The sequence below is a fragment of the Artibeus jamaicensis genome, unplaced genomic scaffold (assembly GCF_021234435.1).
Source record: "Artibeus jamaicensis isolate MK-2021 breed Jamaican fruit bat unplaced genomic scaffold, CSHL_Jam_final contig_2259, whole genome shotgun sequence".
NCBI classification, from domain to species: Eukaryota; Metazoa; Chordata; class Mammalia; order Chiroptera; family Phyllostomidae; genus Artibeus; species Artibeus jamaicensis.
Window position 1 is genome coordinate 8898345 of NW_026521468.1, and position 19038 is coordinate 8917382.

The 19038-nt window shown below is 58.4% G+C and overlaps 1 protein-coding gene across 4 annotated transcripts in view; it reads right to left on the reverse strand.

Moving 5' to 3' along the window:
* The window catches only part of CCDC57 (coiled-coil domain containing 57), a 45489-nt gene that overhangs the window by 4610 nt on the left and 21841 nt on the right, over positions 1–19038 (reverse strand). The window contains exons 14-19 of one of the 4 annotated variants that reach the window (XM_053661360.1): positions 18057–18260; positions 14515–14701; positions 6515–6633; positions 2761–2958; positions 2266–2382; positions 1581–1800 (exon numbers count right to left, since the gene is read on the reverse strand). In XM_053661360.1, coding sequence (XP_053517335.1) covers positions 1581–1800; positions 2266–2382; positions 2761–2958; positions 6515–6633; positions 14515–14701; positions 18057–18260 — 1045 coding nt within the window. Of the gene's footprint in view, positions 1–1580; positions 1801–2265; positions 2383–2760; positions 2959–6514; positions 6634–12066; positions 14062–14514; positions 14702–18056; positions 18261–19038 lie in introns of those variants that run through there. The other 3 variants (XM_037157964.2, XM_037157965.2, XM_037157966.2) reach the window with 3 other exon arrangements.

The window sequence follows — 19038 nt, forward strand, 5'->3', positions numbered from 1 at the left end:
TCACTCTTCACCTCAAAGCCTCCCCCAGCCGGAGAGGAGGAGGCTGGGCTCCCTTTGCCCCAGTGGCCGCCAGCAGCCCGTGACCCGAGGGCTGACACCGACTCACTGCACTCCCAGAAGGCCGAGCGCCTGCCCTCCCGGCCCCTGGCGAGGCTCCCCGCAGCTGGCCGCTTCCCAGGGCGCAGAGGGCCTCGTGTGGCGCTGCCCTCGTTTGTTGCTTAAGAGTGTTCTTCTGTACTTAGGGTAAAAGAGAAAGAAAGTCTTTCCAGTTCCATTACTCTGGAGGTCAAAAAAAGAATTACCTTAGATATCTGTGATTTTTTAAAAATCCTTACCCAAGGATTTTTTAAAAGAGATTTTATTTATTTATTTTTAGAGAGAGGGCAAAGGAGGGAGAAAGGGAGGGAAACACTGACCGGCTGCCTCTCGTTTGCGCCCCGGCTGGGACCGAACCGGCCCACCCAGGCCTGTGTCCCTGTCTGCACGATGCCCTCTTCCAGGGCTGGGTTTTGCTCTCACCTCCTGCCTGCATTTTATTGCTCGTCAACTTAAAAGCCCACTTTTTTAGCTTCAAGAGAAGCTCTGTCCACATGTCGAGACAAATCCCACCGACTGGGCACCACAGTCTGGGGGGCCCAGGTGACTACAGACTCAACACTGATTCCCGGGGCCAGTCTGCCTTCCCAGACCCCGCCCTTTCTGAAGTGCCTGGCGCCTTCCCTAACCTCCCACTTCGTCTGAGAATCCGGGCCCTACTGCCCCTTCCAGCCCCCTCCCTGCACACCTGCCCCGCCCCAAGCACTGGGAGCCTGCCCTGCAGGCAAGGGGTCGAGGGTCAGGGATGGTGCTGGCCCCGCCCACACTGTCCCAGCAGACAATCGAGTGAAGACAGATGAGACACGGAGACCTATGGGGGCTGGGGCTGGGGTGGCAGGAGCCAGCGGGTGGGAGACCCCATGGCACAGGGGTCCGCTGCGCAGCAGGGGCAGCAGGAGGGGCTGCAGGCGCGGGAAGGGAGGTGGGACCACTGCAGCCGGAAACAGCAGCCTCAGTGGCTGCAAAAACAGGCAGGGCGTGGGCTTCACACCCTCGGACAGCGGGGGATCGAAGAGGGGGCTGTGCCAACCTGAGGCCCAGGCCCAGGGCGCGCGGCAGGGCCAATGGGACCGTGGGCCCCAGGGAGTACGTGGGGCCTTGTCCTGAGTGAGGACAGCAGCCCGGTCAGGTGGCGAAGGTGCACATGGGAGAGGGGCCGCTCGGGCCCCACCTCAAAACCAAAGAGTCTGCGAAAGGCCGAGCTGAGAAAGCCGCCGTGTGGTCACACACTGAGGCCGGAAGCTGCTGAACTGCCCCGTGACCATTTTCGCCTCTGCTCCCGGAGGCACCCCCATGCCACGTGGTGCCGTCGGTGCGGACCAGCCTGCGTCTTACCCAGAGCTCTTCCCAACCCACGCAGCTCAAATACTCGAGACGCACGGGGGGAGCCCTGGTCCCCCGTTAGCCTGGGTGGGACCACCACCATGCTCACCGCCGCCCACGGTCCACAGCCCCACGGCAGCGCCCAGAACGCACGATCTCACCTGCTGGAGTGGAGTCGTCCTGGGAGGCGAGGCCGGAAGGGCTGGATCCCAGGTCCAGTAACTTCCAGGTGTCCTGCAGGGAGCTGCTGGCAAGGGACGAGGACCTCTGGGGGTGGTGGCTGCCACCCTGGGGGAGCCCGTGTGCCTGCCACAGCTCTGGGGACCGGTTCTCCTTCTGACGAGCTGACTTGCCAGTCGCTGTGAAGATTCTGTGTTGCTTCTGTAAAAGTTAGGAAAGACAGAATTATCCTTAAAAGCCACCCTCTCTTCAACCCAGAGGGGACAACAGGGCTCCTGTCCCCCTTTGGGAAGGTAACAAGACAGTGGGACCTCAGGGACCAGGACAGAGACCTGGGGAGGCAGCCCACGCTCTGGCCGCCAGGTCCCTCTGAGCATGGGGGGCGGCCGAGCAAAAGCGTCAGGACGGGGCTGTGGTCTGTAGTGACAAACTGTGTCCGAGGCCCTGGTCTGCGGCTGCCAGAACAAGCCAGGCAGGGCCCCGGTGTTCGGCCCTGCCCCAGCGCTCAGACCGGACCCTGCCCTGGCTCTCTGCAACCTGCCACCACCCTCACGCAGCATCCAGCCACCAAGACGACCGCCACTCGAGGCCACAGCCCTCTCCTGCGACACCCAGTGCTGTGTCCGCGACACCACACACACACCCAGTGCTCTGGGGCCTGCGTACCTGCGCCGGCCCCACTGTGCCTGCCGCAGTGCCACCGGGAGCATCACTTCTGCCGAGCGCGGGTGCTGCGTGGGGCGGGGTCTCTCCTGGACGCCCCTCGTTGGTGCTCTTCGAGTCCTGCCACAGGAACACCCGCAAAGGGAGGTCAGCGTTTGTGGGTCATCGACGGCTCCTGTTACTGAGCCTCCCTTCCAGGCTGGGAGGGGCACTCCAAGGTCGCTGGTACCAGGGACCTACTCTGCTGGGACACAAGCCCAAAGGGAGGGGCAGGCTGGTGCCCACCAGCCAGGACAAAGGGAGCCCCACTCCGGCTGCTCCCGGGGCGCCCACACCTGCACCCCGCCCCCCGCCCCCCACCAAGCATGTGGCTGCCCAGCCCTGCCGGCCTGCGCTCCCTGAGCGCGGACGTGGAACTCGTGGCAGAGCCAACTGCCAGCCGCCTGGCTCTCTCTGGTTTTGATTCACACTGAGCAAGCTGGAGAGATGACCACGTACCGACGCCTGCAGGACGTCCGAGAGAGAAAGGCTGGCGCCGAGCCCGGCTCCGTGCCGGAGCAGGGCAGAGGCCTCCCGCCACACGGAGGGCAGCCGCCCGCAGGACCCGGCCGCGCAGCAGCACCGCCTGGCAGGCGGCGCAGCAGCTGAGCTCTCCCAGCCTCCCGTGCACGGGCAGGCGGCGGGGCAGGGCCTGCTCTGGGTCGAGGGAGACACATGCATGTGCACTCACACGTGTGCACACATGCACTCACACTGACACACATGTTCACACGTGTGCACTTGCACGCAGGCACGCACGCGCGCACCCTGGACCAGCTGTGAGGCTGAGGATGGGTTAAAAGAGGTGACGGCAGAATCGAGCACGGAGCACCCAGTCCGGGGCCACGTCAACGGGGTGCATGTGTCCCGACGGCGGCAACTCCCGGGGACGGTGTGGGTGCCGTGCCCCCGCCCTCAGACACGCAGCAGCTCCATGCCCAGGGCTGGCGCTCACCGGCCTGGGGGTAAGCTTCTGTCTGTCTGTCTGTCTGCCACCTCTGACACAGGAGGAAGCCCCAGGGGAGAGAAGGCAACAGAGGAAGTGTAGTAGGAAGTTAGCACCGGGGAGTCTAGGTAACAGGTGTGTGTGCTACCACCGTCTTAAACATTTTATTTGTTTTCGGAAAGAGAGGAGGGAGGGAGAAACGTTGATGTGAGAGAAGCACCGGCTGGTCGCCTCGCACGTACCCGACCGGGACCAAGTGTGTGCCTGGCTGGGGGTCGAAGGGGAGACCTTTCGCTCTGCAGGATGACCCCACCCCACTGGGCCACACCCAGGGGGCTGTGCTAGTCTCCTAACTTCATGCCAGGTTAGGACTACTGAAAAATTTAAACAGTGAAAAAACAAACGCAAGCAAGAGGGCGGATCTTCAGCACAAGACACACACGCAGACCCAGAATCAGTGACAGTGAGGGAGACACGCAGCTGGGGGTGTGGACAACCGTCCACCCAGACTCAGAGCAGATCACCAACCGTCAGAGTGCCTGACAGAGCTCGTTAGGGCTTTTAAAAAGTTATCTGTGGACTGAGAACTTGAAAATTTAAAAAGCAAATGACAAGTTTGAGAAAGATGTGTAACAGAAAAGTGGCAATGTCCTTAATATATTAAGAGCTCTTACAAACTAACAAGTAGAAACACACTTGTAGTAAAATTTCCAAAGCACGTATATAAATAAGCCACAAAAGGAAAAACAAATACCAAAGAACAGATTAAAAAGTTTAGTATCACTAGGACTTCCGCCAAGATGGAGGCATAGGTGGAAGTACTGTGCCTTCTCATGCAACCAAGTTTAAAAGCAACAAAGTTTTAGCAACAAAAATGCAGCCAAACCACAGAAAACTGAACTGTATGGAAGTCTGACAACAATGAACCCTTCAGCAAAACCGGTAAGAGGGGCAGAGCCAGCAGCAGAGCGGGGTCGGGCAGGAAAGATCCACTGGACCAACCTGGGTGCACGACCCAGGCACGCAGGCAGCCGTGGGCAGATCCCAGGTGCGGAGAAGCGGGTGGACCCACTGAGGGCTGACCACGGTCACACATTCACGCGCAGATAAACCGGTGAAGGAGCGAGCGGTGAGACAGACCATGCAAGCCCCAGTGGTGGGAAGCGGCAGAGGGGACCACCATTGTCCCTCTCTGACCCCGCCCCCACCTACAGCGTCACAAACCATCAACCTGGGTGGCCCACCCTGGTGGACAACTAAGGCTCCTCCCCTCATACTTAACAGGCACGAACAGATCAAAACATGGCTCAAGAACAACTCAGAGCACCAGAGCCGATAAATCTAAGTGATGAAGAAATAGCCAAACTTTCAGATGCACAGTTCAAAACCCTGGTGATCAGGATGCTCCCAGAACTGGTTGATTTTAGTCACAAATTACAGGAACATATGAAGACTAAACTAATTGAAATGAATGGAAATACACAGGAAACCAATAGTAATGGAAAGGAAACTGGGACTCGAATCAAAGGAGTGGACCAGAAAGAGGAAAAAAATGACCAAACAGAAAAGGATGAAGAAACAAGAATTCAAAAAAATGAGGAGAGGCTTAGGAACCTCCAGGACATCTTTAAACGTCCCAACATCCGAATTATAGGCGTACCAGAAGGGGAAGAGGAACAACCACAAGTGGAAAACTTATTTGAACAAATAGTAAAGGAGAATTTCCCCAATCTGGCAAAGGAAATAGACTTCCAGGAAATCCAGGAAGCTCAGAGAGTCCCAAAGAAGTTGGACCCAAGAAGGAACACACCAAGGCACATCATAATTATATTAGCCAAGATTACAATGAAGGAGAGAATTCTAGAAGCAGCAAGAGCTAAGGGGACAGTCACCTACAAAGGAGTTCCCATCAGACTGTCAGCGGATTTCTCAAAAGAGACCTTACAGGCAATAAGGGGCTGGAAAGAAGTATTCCAAAAGTCATGAAATCCAAAGACCTACATCCAAGATTGCTCTATCCAGCAAAGTTTTCATTTAGAATGGAAGGGCAGATAAAGTGCTTCTCAGATAAGATCAAATTCAAGGAGTTCATCATCACCAAGCCCTTATTATATGAAATGTTAAAGGGTCTTATACAAGAAAAAGAAAATAAAAAAGATGAACAGTGAAAGGACAGCAAACTCACAGTTACTAACAACCACACCTAAAACAAAAGCAAACTAAGAGGACAGCTAAATCAGGAGCGGGACCATAGAAATGGAGATCATGTGGAGGGTTAGCAACAGGGGAGTGGGAGGAGGAGAAGGGGGAGAAGGTACAGAGAATAAGTAGCGTAGGCGGTAGGTAGAAAATAGATAGGGGGAGGGCAAGAAGAGTAAGGGAAATGTAGAATCTAAAGAACTCGAGACACATGGTCATAAACTAAAGGGGGGAATGGTGGGAGAGAGTGGAGGGGAATGAAGGGGGGAAATAGAACAACTGTAATGGCATAATCAATAAAATATATTTTTTAAAAAGTTTAGCCCTGGCTGGTGTAGCTCAGTGGATTGAGTGCAGGCCTGCGAACCAGATGATCGCGGTTCGATTCCCAGTCAGGGCACATTCGTGGGTTGCAGGCCAGTTCCCAGCAGGGGCCAGTTCCCAGCAAGGGGTGCACCAGAAGCAACCATACATTGATATTTCTCTCCCTCTCTCCTTCCCCTCCCCTCTAAAGGTAAATAAATAAAATTATTTAAAAAAAAAAGTTTAATACCACTAAAGACAAAGAAATTTTTAAAAGATGCCCTTTTACACCCGTTCATATTGGTAGAGATAAGACAATCACACCCAGATGGGTGCAGCTCTAGAACACACGTGCGACATGATCTGGGATTTTAAAAACAGCAGGAAGCGGAAGGCAATGTGACCAGTAAATACATTTCCGCACTGAAAATAGGAGGCTTTTAAGATCGTGTGTGTTATAAATTGCCGTTTCTGTAGCGGAAACTTAACACTTAAGAAATTAGGCCTTGGCTGGTGTGGCTCAGTGGACTGAGCACCGGCCTGCTAACTGAAATGTCGCTGGTTCGATTCCCAGGCAGGGCACATGCCTGGGTTTTGAGCCAGGTCCCCAGTAGGGGGAGCGCAACAGGCAACCACACATTGATGTTTCTCTCCCTCTCCTTCCCTCCCTTCCCCTCTCTCTAAAAATAAATAAATAAAATCTTTTAAATAAAGAAAACAAATTAGTCACGGGTACTGAAAATGCATTTCTGAGGTGACGGTTACCTGACTTGTGACGAGGGGCTGCAGCTGGCTCAGGGGTGGGCCCCGCTCCGAGGGCGCCTGGGCGGGCCTCCCCCCAGGGTTCTGGGCGTCCGGACTCGGGCGGGGGTGGCGCGGTTTCCCTGGAGACAAGGTGAGGGAAAGGGTTGGCTCTGTGCGCACAGCACTTCTGCACTTCTTCCCTCCTGAAGACAGACAGGTGTCACAGGTGTCCCTCTTCAAGTCCCTGTGCTCCCAAGGTGCAGGCGAGGGCACGCGCCTGCCAGGGTCCAGCCTCGGCAGGGTCCAGGGGTCCCGAAGGTGGGTGAGGCGGCAGCTCTGCGTAACAGACGACATTACGCCTCGACGGACAGTGAAGCTCTGTTCCGTTTATTGCAAGTACAAGCAGGTTTTTATATGTTCATTTTAGGTAGTGATTGACATTTGCAGGTGTATAGCATGATCAGTTAAGTAGAAAAAATCAATACAAAGGTAACCAGGAAAAATACGAAAGTTCCCATAGATTCAGTTATAATAAACAAAGATTGTTTTGACCAGAAGAGCCATAAATCAGACAATTAGAAGTAGCTTTATGTACAGAATTTAAATGTCTTAATGTTTATTAAAGTTTCTCAGAATTTGTCACGGGGCAAGAGATTACGCTAGATTGAGTAGAGGTAATAGGAGATTTATTATAAGGCCTTTGTGATGTCTTAGCTATCTAGCCTTTTCTGTCTAAAATGTTTCTCTGTGTGCTATAAACTGACTCTCTAGTAACTGTTTCTATGTGTTTAGTTTGTAATAGTTAACCAGCCCTTTTTAAGTTTCTTTGCCTGTCCAATTGACACATATTCTTATTCAAGGTAAAGGAGGGGCTGTTACTTCAACAACTTCTAAACATTTAGGGACTATTTCATTAGAGGGAACTTTGTTCTCTGGTCAAGAAATTATTTTGTACAACTTCATTGGAATTGTGCGAATCAATCAACCTGAAATATAAATGTCTAACAATTCCACCACCTTTTGATCACCCAAACAAACATGTAACTTGTTTTTCTTATTTCTGGTACACTATGGCGGTCCTGATCGCCTTAAGTTGCTCAGACCAGGGTAATTTATACAACTTGACATGTTTTCCCTTATGGTTAACAACTATATCACCCTGGCTGTCGTACTCCCCTGTACAAGGGAGAGGGGAGTCTGTGGAGATTTTTCTTCCTTTCAGGCAGTTCCGTGGGGGATACTATGTTTTCCCCTAAACTGTTCCCTCCTCTTTGGTGATTTTCACAGGAATGAGTAAGTACAGCTCAACGTCTATATTCAGTAGCAAGAGTAAAATAATTAAAATAAAAGTGATAATTGTTAACCCATTTGGGATGCCACATTCTCCTCCGGGGAGACGAATTCCTTGAACTCGAATCCTCCGTGCCCGGACCTTGTCAGACAGCAGGGTTGGAAGAGGACGGGGCGCGTGGGCACAGCCCGGCAGTGCCCACGGACACACAGGCCCTTGCCAGGCTCACTGCCGTGGCGGAGGAGCACGTTCACAAACCAGCCTGAAAGCGCACCCTCCCTAAAGCAGCAGAGGGAAGCGAGAAGCAAGGGTCACGCTCGCAGGCAGCTCTCCTCCTCCGAGGGACCCCGGTCTGTGGCCCACAGGTGCCCTCTGCCCATCTGGGATGCGGACCCGAAGACCGGGACCTGAGCTGGAGGGTGCGGCGGGCACAGGAGCCCTCCAGCTGTCCCGAGAGGCCCCACCCAGAGGCAGACAGGCGAGGACAGGCCAACCCGGGGTCTGCTTTGCCTGGCCTTGCCTGGTGCTTGGAACTGTGGTAGCGTTGGGGGCGGCCCGGGGTTTGGGGAGCAGAGAAGCCCGCCTGGAAACAGCGCAGGGTGCGTGGGACCTGCCTTTGGCTGCACATTTTCTGTTTTTAACGCTGTTAAACAGTGACAAGATGCTCGGTCCCAGTGGGTTGTCCCTGAGACTGCAGACACAGAACTCACGACAGAAGGGTCTCGCCCAAAGCCCTCGCACCCGTCTGTGGACCTCAACTGGCCGCCTCCCTGCAGAACGGAGGGCGCAGGGTGGAGGGCCGGCGGCTCCGGGGCAGCACCCGGCTCTGCTGACCACCGTGGGGCGCTCCCTCCTGCCCCGCGGCCCGCCCGACCGTGCTGTCTCTGCCGGGAACACGAGGGGCCACACACTCCCTCTTCGGTGTGTCCCTTGCTGGTTCAAACACACTCGTGTGCCGGCCGAGCGTTGCTCCGGTGGCACGTCCAGGCCGGAGGCCGAGGAGCAGTCCGCAGGCCAGGCTGGCCCTCAGCCCGTCCCGGCCGGGGGCGGGCAGACACAGGGGACGTGGGCCAGCACGAGGAGCTGCCCCACTTTGCTGTTGGACAGGAGCACCCCCCGCGGGACACGGGACTCGCAGGGCCCCCAGGGCCCGCCATCACGCGTTCGGGAAGTGCACGCAGACGGCCCCCACTGCCCAGGACCCCACGGCCCGGGAAGGACACAGCCCACCCACCCTTGTTCCTAGAACAACGTCTCTTCCTGCCTGCTTTTTACTTTTTAAAAGATTTTACTTATTTCAGAGAGAGCGGGGGAAAAGAGGGAAAAAGAGAGGGAGAGAAACAGCCTGTGGGTGCCTCTCATGCGCCCCCTACTGGGGACCTGGCCTGCAACCCAAGCACGTGCCCTGACTGGGAATTGAACTAGTGACCCTTTGGTTCACAGGCCGGTGCTCAGTCCACTGAGCCACACCAGCCAGGGCAGTTTTCCTGTTTTTAAATCTGTTGTTGTCCTTCTCTCAGGTGTGCGAAGAGGCACAATGTATCTACCTACGCCTCCGCCCTGGCCGGCAGCCCTACAATCTGTCATCTCTGGTCCCACCTGGTGTGGCTCCGTGGGCTGGGCACTGTGCTAGGGACAGAAAGGTCAGTGGCTGATTCCCAGTCTGGGCTGCGATTCAGCCCCAGGTCGGGGTGTGTACGGAAGGCGGCTGATCGCTGTTTCTCTTTTCGTCACACTTCGGGGGTGTTTCCCGCTGCAAAGACAAGCTGTGCTGTGGGAGGCAGTCCCGCCGATCCCACCTGATGGCCTGTGGAAGGGCCCAGAGGAAGGAGGGGCGGCGCCCGGGGGACAGCAGCCTGGGCCGCTCCGTGTCGCCTAGGGGAGCGCTCCGCAGGCTGGACGGAGAGAACGGGCTTTCTCACCAGAGTGCAGGCGGTCACGACGGCCGGAGGGGGGGGGGCCGGCACAGACAACTTGTCATAGAAGAAATGCAAAGAAAACCCACCACTAACACAGGCGCCAGGACCAGAGAGCACCAGCTGCAGTCTCCCCACCTCCAGAGCGGGCTGCGGGCTGGTCGGGCTGGTCGCTGGGGCCCGGGGCCCACAGACAGGCAGGGGACCTGGGGCCTGGGGGCAGGAGCCTCAGGAGGTGGGCATCTAATGCCTGCAGTGCCTCAGCGGCGGGAGGGCGGCCCTGGCCAGGGGCGCACCAGCCGGACACGTGCTCCTGCCGTGAGAAGTGCCCACACCCGTGGGGGAGCGTGTCTGCACTTATCTGAGCCGCGCTGACAGCAGCGGGCTCCCACAGCTGGCGAGAAGGCCTGTCCGCACCGCGGTCAAGGGGGCATGTGAGGAAGGCCACAGGAATGTGCTCGCCCCTGAGCAGCTCCCTGGACGCACAGGGACGGTGGGCAGGGCGGGCAGAGGCCGAAGGCCGGCCTCTCCAGGAAGAAGACGCAAGCCTGGGCTGACTCCCCTGGACCTGTCCGGCCAGGGGTTTACGAGGCTGCTTCCCACAGGGCCCCTTCGCACACTTGAGACCCCCCCCCCCCGTGTCCCCGGAGGCAGGAACTGCCTCCTTATCACAGAGGTAGGCCGGGTTTGTCTCGTCAGAGCCCCATGAGTTCAGGGGCTCTCAAAAAGTGGAAAAGCCATCTGCTTCGGTCATGTCTTTAGGTCTCATTTCTGCGAGGCCTCCTCATGTACAAATTAAATTATCTTTTTCTCCCTTTGATCTGTCTTGAGTCAATTTAATTACTGCTCCAGCCGGAATAACCTCAAATGGTGGGCGCTTCCCAGGAGGGCGTGGCCTCTGGGACCGGCAGCCTCTGCCCCCTGGCCTCGCGGACCTGGGGCTCCGGGACCCAGGGGGAGAAAAAGTGCCAAAGTCGTCTTCTCCCTCTGTGTCTAGGTCAGTGACGGCACTCCTGTCCCCGTCCCCATCCCCACCGATCGCCTCCGTTCCTGGAGATGGGGACGCCGCTGCTCTGTCTCTGTGGTCACGCGGTCCTGAGAGCAGGCCTTTGTGACCGGGGGAACAGCTCTTCTGGTCCCCACCATCTGGAGGGTGAGCTCCCCGGGGGCACCTGGTGGCCAGCTGAGCAGACCTGGGCTGGGAGCGCCTCTGCTCTCAGGGGAGCGGCACAAGGGACCCCCCGACCCCAGTCCAGGGGAGCCTGCGGGGCTGTGGGTCGCTGGACTCGTGGCTGCAGGCACCTCCCACTCTCGGAGGCTGTGGACACTGCGGGCACCACTTTCTTTGGGATGTTCGTGTCCACGGTGAAGCCACAAAAGGCTTCTTGGTTTGAGTCACTATTGACATAAATCCTTCAAGTGGGAAAACCACCTAAACTGAAAAAGTGGTTTTTTGTTTTTTTTTTTAGAGAAGTCCCAACCTAGAAATCATGAGTTCGTTTTGTGAGCCTGGCTTGGGAACCGTCCTTTGGGGGCCTAACACTCCAGTCAGACAAAACTGGGGGCCTTGCTCCTCATTTGCAGGCTGATGGAGGGGACTGCCCTTCCAGATGACCCTGTGGCTCCTCCTCCGGCCACAGTCCAAGAGCTGGGGAGGGCGAGCGGGGGCACTGCCTCAGTCGTTAACCAAGCAACTTCATGTTATCACTGTTACGAAATGTGTCCTCAAGAGAGACGACCCGGCCCTGGCCTGGGTGGCTCAAAGGGTTGGGTGTCGCCCCACAGACCGAAAGGTCACCAGTTTGATTCCCAGTCAGAGCGCACGCAAGAGGCAGCTGATTAATGTTTCTCTCCCTTTCTCCCTCCTGTCCCTTCTCCCTAAAATTAAATAAATAAAATCTTTTTTTTTTTTTTAATTTTAAGAAATATAGCCCTGGCTGGTGTGGTTCAGTGGATTGAGCACCGGCCTGCAAACCAAAGGGTTGTGAGTTTGATTCCCGGTCAGGGCACATGCCTGGGTTGCAGCCAGGTCCCCAGTAGGGGGCCCATGAGAGGCAACCACACACTGATGTTTCATTTCTCTCCCTGTCTTTCTCCCTCCCTTCCCCTCTCTCTAAAATAAATAAATAAATAAATAAATAAATAAATAAATAAATAAATAAATAAAGTGTTTCCTGAAAAAGGAGAAATACAACCTGGGGTAATAGCTGACTTTGTCTAATATCTCATCAGGCAGGGTCCCATCCCCCAGGCCACACACGACCGGTCAGTGGCCTGTTCCAGGAACGGGGCCTCGGGGAAGCAGGTGAGCGGCAGACAAGCTGGCTCTACTGCCTGAGCTTCCCTCCTGTCCCCACCCCCGCCTGGCCCGTGGAAAAACCCTCTTCTGTGAAACCGACTCTCGGGGCCAAATAGGTTGAGGACCACTGAGGTAAAGTCCCCATGAGTCACCCCAGGGCGATTATGAAAAGCAAACAAACTGAAGCGATGGACTAGAGATGAGTGGAGGGCCCTTTCGCAACGGCCTGTGTTTGCTGAAGCGGTGCCCAGAGTCTCTTGGGTAACACGCACCCCGAGGGCCTCGCTTCGGGCGAAAGCGCACGGCGGGCACTCACTGCCAGTCTCTGTCGCTTCCCGACCAGGGGAGCGAGCAGCACACTCAGCACTGGACGGACGGACGGGAGGCGTTCCGGCCGGTGGGTGGAGCTCTGTTAGGTTTTGGTTTTCACGAAGAAGCACATTTCTGGAGGTCAGAAGGCACCTGTGCGCCTGCTGGTTCGTGCAGCAGGACCGTGGGGACAGGTCGAAGCCACCTGCTTCCGAGTGCGCACTGGGCATTAAGATCTTTAAGGGTTAAATGTTCTAAGTAACATGTGTGATCGAAGCTACAGAAGTAATAAGGGAAACATCTTCCTTCCTGCTAGGAAGGCAGAGTGTGTTTCAGTGAGCAAGGTCTGAGGTATGAAAACGCCTTTGTGAGGGGAAAGAAATTTGCCCTGAAGCCCCATGTGAGGAGGAGAGAACAGAATGTGAATGTGAAAAAGAAATGCACAGGAAGTCTGTGAAAAAGAAATCTTTGGAAAGAGATTTTATGCATGGTCAAGCTAAGATTAAAATACAGTTATTTTAAATAGAATTTGAATACCAAAAGTTCACTGGTTTAAAATTAACACTGGCTTTCTCTTTCTGTTAAAAAGACAGTTTCCTTGAACTTCTGGTTTGCTTTGGATGATAGATAGTGAACATCACTCTACTTTTTAAGTGATCTACTCGGAAAGCGAGATCGTGTGTCCTACCAAAACGCTGCTCTGTGCAGGACGGGGCGTAGACCTGACTGCTCCCCCGCCTCCTGAGTCTCGGGGGGCTCTGCCCCCTGCCTTAGCCGGCGGCTGGGACGTCCTGACTCACAGCGACACCTCGGCCTGTCTGACCAAGCGTTTCTACGAGCTTCCCAAATATCAAACACTGTAGTTTTTTAACTTGAAGGAGCCCTGACGGTTCCCAGAAAACTCTAGAACATTTTGGAACCGTCTCCTCTCTTCACGGAAGGAAGGGGTGCCGTTGGGCTCGCCGAGTGTTGAAGGGCAGGGGGGGCGTCCACAGACGGGAAGCAGCGCCAGGCTTCCTCCTGAGTGTGCACGCCCAGTGCCCAGAGAGTGCGTGGAGTTCCGAGAAACCCGCCGTGTCCTGGCACGGGTTCCCCGTCACGAGTCCGGCTGTCACCTTGATGGGCTGCATCACAGAAATACACAAACTGCCTGTCAACTGCACTGTGGAAACTGTCACCGGGTCTGGAACTGGGTCCTGTTTTGCTGGGACGGTTTTCCGAGCCTGCGGTCACGGGGGCTGCCAGGGGAGCCGCTTCCCCGACCCGCACCGCGGTTGCCGGGTGCTCTGCCTTGAGAAGGACCCTGAGTGGCTGGCGTTCGGGCCATGGGCAGGAGCGAGGGGACGGCTTCAGAGTCTTATCGACAAGGCCCTGCACACTGGGGTCCTCAGGAACTCGAAAACGATGGATAGGAAGAAGCCACCCGAGATGCGGGGACCTGGGTCGGTGCCCAGGAGAAGCAGGGCCGGGGGGCGGAGTCCTGGACCAGACTGCGCCTGCGCAGGAGTGGGCGTGAGGCTGGGGCGGCGCCACTAGTGCCCGCACGGCAGCGGGGCCGGTCCTGCGCGCATCCTCTACTTGTGCTCATCTGCACCAGGACATTTTTCCATCACATCGATGGGCTGCCTTCCTGCAGCCCCATGACCTTCCTGTCTGGGAGAGGGCGCTCCAACCAAACGAACCACCCAGCCAGGGCCACGCGGTCTTTTTTAAGAGAGCGCCCTGGCCAGTGGGGGCCAGTGTTGAACCGTGTCTGGAGAAGTGAAAGGTCACAGGTTCAATTCGCAGTCGAGGCACATGACTGGGTTGCAGGCCGGGTCCCTGGTCGGGGGACACACGAGATGGCCGCCACACACTGATGTTTCTCTCCCTCTTTCTCCCTCCCTTCCCTTCTCTCTACAAACAAACAAACATAAAGTCTCGACAGCAGAGTGATGAGAGACTGCTGCAGCCTTTCTTTGGAAGCAGCACCCATGGAGACAGGCCTGCGAGACCACAGCACAGGCCCTGCCTGCCCTGGCACCTCTGGTACGGAGGCCGTGCCAGCCTGGACCCTGTGGCCAGCATCACAGACCAGCAGCGTTTCTCACGATGGTGGCCAGTGAGTGGACTCACAAAGTCCCTCGTCTCTGGACCCATGTCCGCCCACGTGGGGGCCATTCATGTTCTCCTACCTGACCCGGCGCCCCCAGGACCTCGGGCTCACCTGCGGGCCGGCCCAGCTGGGCGCGGAGCCGGTTGCCCAGCTCCAGCAGCTGCTCCTTCTCCAGCTGCAGGCGGAGGGCCGTCCGGGCCGCCTCCTTCAGTTTCCGCTGGAGCTGCTGCACCGAGGGGGCCTGTGGGGGCGGTGCTCCAGTGTCCCCGGTCCCCAAGGGTCCCCCAGCTGCCGGGACCTGTGAAGGAAACCCACAGGGGTGTAAGACAGGCCCCCAGGGGCGGAGGAGGGGAGGGGGTGCTGGTGTCCCAGACTAGCCCCCGGCGATAGCACCTGCAGGTGCGCCTGTCCCAGGTGGGGCGCCGGGTCCCTCTGCACCCAATCCCCCCAGCCCTGACCCTGGGTCCCTGTCCTCCCCCACCGAGTGCCTTCTCAGTGAGGACAGTGAGGAGTCAGCCAACACCCACACCTGGCCTCCCCCAGCAACCCCCGGACCCATGAGGGCTGGGCCTGGGACAGGACCCTCTGGGTGGCCGTAGCCTGGCAGAAGCTGGGAGAGACCCGGGGGGCTGCGGGCCCCACCCCCTCTCCCCAGTCTCCCTCACAACCTGCACTCTGCCTTCAGCCGTGCTCCTGGGCCCCTCCCAGGCTCCTCGCCCCACGGCTCGGGCACTTTGTCCACCTGGCCTCTGACTCCCCTCTGGCATGGTGGGCGAGCCCAGGTTCTCCACCACCCTGACAAAGGGGCAGGGAAAGCAGAGGGCATGGTGGGAGCATTGGGGACAACACTTGGGGTCTGAGCCCCTCCAGTCCCGACCCCACTAACATCTGTCATCCTGACCTGGACACCCCATGGCTCCTCCAGGGACACGTGATCCCGTGGGAGGCCCTGGAGAACAAGGGAAAGGAAGAGGGACCTGCCTCTGTGTTGGGCAGAGGCCCAGGAGGGGTCAGAGCGGCCCCAGGCCCTGAGGGAAACAGGTGGCCTACTTAGCTGCCGGCACCTGAGAAAAGCTCCAGTGTGCCCGTCTGGGCCACATGGCCTGGCGCAGGCACAAGGAACCTGCTCTGTGTCCCTGGAGCAGGCCAGCACGCCCTGTCCTGACCCCTCTCCCCTCTGAGGGCCTGGCAGACATCCGCCCTCACAGCGCCCCTCTTCAGGTGGCCCCGGTGCCACAGCCAATGCCCTGGTGCTGGCAGGTGCCACAGGCCTGAGTGGCCCAGAGGTGGCCAGGGCTGGGTCGCCTGCGTCCCCGGGCCCCGGGCTGACAGAGAGGTCAGGGCAGGCCTGAAGGCCAGAGCCCAGAGCAGGCTGGTGCGAGGGGCCCCACGTGCCCCCGACGCTGACCGAACCGCCTGTGCATGTGCATTGGTCATGGCCTTCCAAGCACTTCGGCCAGGGCGGCCAGTCCAGAGGTGAGAACTTGGCCAGAGTCCATGCCCAAGGCCCAGTCCTGCCCAGGAACACACTGTCCGACTCTGTGTTTCTTCAAGTGAGGAAAGAAAACAGGCTTCGCAATCTCAGGGTCCTTAGGGGTTTAAGAGGAGACACCCCCGATGTCCCCCGGGTACGAGAAAGGCAGCAACGCTGCCAGGCCTCCGGTCTGAACACCAGGGTCTGGTCTCTGTGGCCACACAGTGAGGGGAGCTGGGCTCCTGGGGAGATTACTGTGCCTGGTGGCTCTGACGTGTCTCCCTAGTGACGGTGCAATGCTAACAATGAGCAGACACATTCAGGAGCCACTCACAAGCGCTCGGGCCCACACTGCTGCCCCACTCACTCGCTGGCTCAGGGCCAGACCTGCCTTGTGGGAAGGAAGGAAAATGCCGGGGAAGCAAGGAGAGCGTGGCCTGCTGAGGCATCTCGATGGTTTTCACGCTGTGGGGCAGCACGTGGCAGCCCCAGGGAGATCGGGGCCTGGGCCAGCGAGGACACCAGCTCAGACGAGGGGGTGCAGAGGGCACAGCGCTGGGCTGGCAGCTCTCGGCCGGTCACGCTGTGTGTCAAACCCCTGAGCAGGTCCCCAGCTTCCCAAAGAGCCAGCAGGGGATGGACAGCAGACACTGCCCCCCAGTGGACACTGCCAGTGCTGTTGCTTGCAGGAAGGAAGACTTGAGCGACCAGCAGGTGGGCAGAGGGTGAGGGCAGGACGCTCTGTTGGTCAGCAGGTGAGTCGGGCCATCATTCCCCCACTCCCGTCCCCTGCACGTCCCCATGCTGGAACCCGACACTCTCCCTGGCTCCTCCCGAGAGAGCGGGAGACTGAGAGCCCCGTCTGGACACGCGTGGCACAGCTCCTGGAGCCCTGTCCTCCCTCCCGGTGCCCCAGCCACAGACACACGGCAGCCTGGACGGCCTGCTCAGGGGAGTGGGGGAGGGGACTGGCCCCCGGGTCTCCTGCGCTTGGGCCTTCTCACCCAGAACAGCCTTCCCCAAGGTCACAGGGGGCTCAGACTTAGGGCAGCACGAGACTCCGACCACCGCGTGCAGAACTAGGGCCTGGGGCTTGTCCCCACCGGCTGTGGGGCACCCGCTCGAGTCTAGCCCTGCTCTCCAGCATGACTCCTTTCCCTTCACTCCAGACAAGTGAGGTGGGCATGCGACCGGGGGCTCAAGGGCTCCCCCTGGCACTGAGCGCCTAGTAGTGCCAGGGACACGCAGTGGACATGGGCAGCTGTGGACAGAGCACCTGCTGGGCCAGGGCTCGCCCTGGGGGGCCGGGACACACTTGTCCTGACTGCACAGAGGCCAGCATCGCACCCCCCCCACTGCCCCCCCCACTCCAGTCCTGGGGTCCCCTGAGCAGGCAACGCACCAGACAAGAGATCTTCCCCCCGCCCAACCCTCTTGGCACTGGCAGTCTTGGCACCTGTCCCTCAGTCCCACTCTCAAAACCTGGCCCTGGGATGAGAGCCACTGGGGCTGCGTGAAGGTAGGTGGCTGTGTTGTCCTCGGCTCCTATGCCTACTGGAGAACTTCCAGCACCTGCCAGATATCATTTCACAGTCCCTAATGCACTTCCCTAATGAGCAGGTCACCAGAGGCCACCATGGGAACTGACAGAGGTCTCAGGAGGCACATCAAAAGGTGCTTTCAGTAAGAGGAAAGGTGGCCTGGCCTGGCTGGACCACTGGGGGGCAGCAGGCTCTGCAGCTGGAACCCATGGGCTGGAGTGGACGGGCAGCAGGGCGGGGCCCGGCCAGGCCCAGGGTGGGAGCCCCGCCCCCTGCACAAGTGGCCCTGTCTCAGACGCTGAGAAGCTTATGGGAACTACAGGATCCTCTTGAAGGGAACCCCAAGTCAGCACATGGCCTCAAGGCTTTGCAGGGCCTCGGAACTCCTGCTCGGAGGACAGAGGCCAGCCCTGGGCACAGGCACAGGTTCCCTGTGCCTGGCTTCTGACCCGAGGGTAGGTCGTGAAGACCCAGAGGAGTGAGGCTGGCCCTGGCCCCCCAGCAGCATGTGCACAGAGAGGGAGAGCAAGCTAGACAGGTGGCAGGGAGGGAGGTGGGCAGCCTCCAGGGCGCCCTCTGTAGCAAGACCCAGGACAGCCAGCAGCCGGGAGGATCCAAGGCCAGCACAGGGCACCCACCTGTCTCCCTGGGGCCGTGCGATGGGGCCCGCGCAGCTGCCGCCTGCTCGGAGGCTCCCCGCCTCCCTGTCTCGCTGTCCCCAGGTGCTTCTCCAGCTCAGCCACCTGCCTCTGCAGCTCCAGCACCTCCAGGTGCACCTGGTCCACCTCGTGGGGCAGCGCGCACTGGACGACGGCGTCCACCGCCAGAGGCTCCTGCGGTACCTGGGGGCCCGTCAGAGGCACCGTGAGGAAGGAGAAGGCCACCACCATGGATGGGGCTGGGGAACAGCAGCAGAGGTGGGTGGCGGAAGGTTCAGGAAAATCCGATGGGACACACGGCCCTCAGGATCTCCTCTCATCTGTTTAAGGTGCTCCTCCCTGAGACCTGGGCGGCTGCCCTCCAGCCCACCTGGCCTGGTCTCGGGGACCTGTCCCACCTGTCCGCACGGGGCCAGGGAGCGCCTGGGGGAGAGGCTATGCCTGCTGGGAGGTATCTGGGCGGAGTGGGGCCTGAAGCCCAGCACCTGAGCCTGGCCCGAGGGAAACAGTCTCGGGAACACAGGCCCCAGGGAGGGCATCGGGCGGGAAGGCTCGGCTCTGAAAAGGGGGCCGGGGGCTGGGAGCAGGCGTGGACAGAGGTGGGCGGAAGGCTGGGGACAGCAGACGGCTGTGTGGAGCCCGGGCAGCCTCCCTGCCTTTGCCCGATGTCTGCTGTCCTCCTGATGTTTGGAGGGACAAGGGTGGGCACCTAGAAAGACCCTCGACTCCCTCCCTGCCACATGCTCAGCAGGACCAAGTATAGGGACCCTGAAGTAAAGTCCTGATGGACACTGAGTCCTCATAGTTGTGTTACACACACACTAAAGGTGATTGTTTGGTAGACACTGTTAATTAAAAAATAAACACGTGCCCTGGCTGATGTAGCTCGGTGGACTGAGCACAGGCCTGCAAACCAAAGGGTCGGAGGTTCGATTCCCAGTCAGGGCACAGGCCTGGGCGG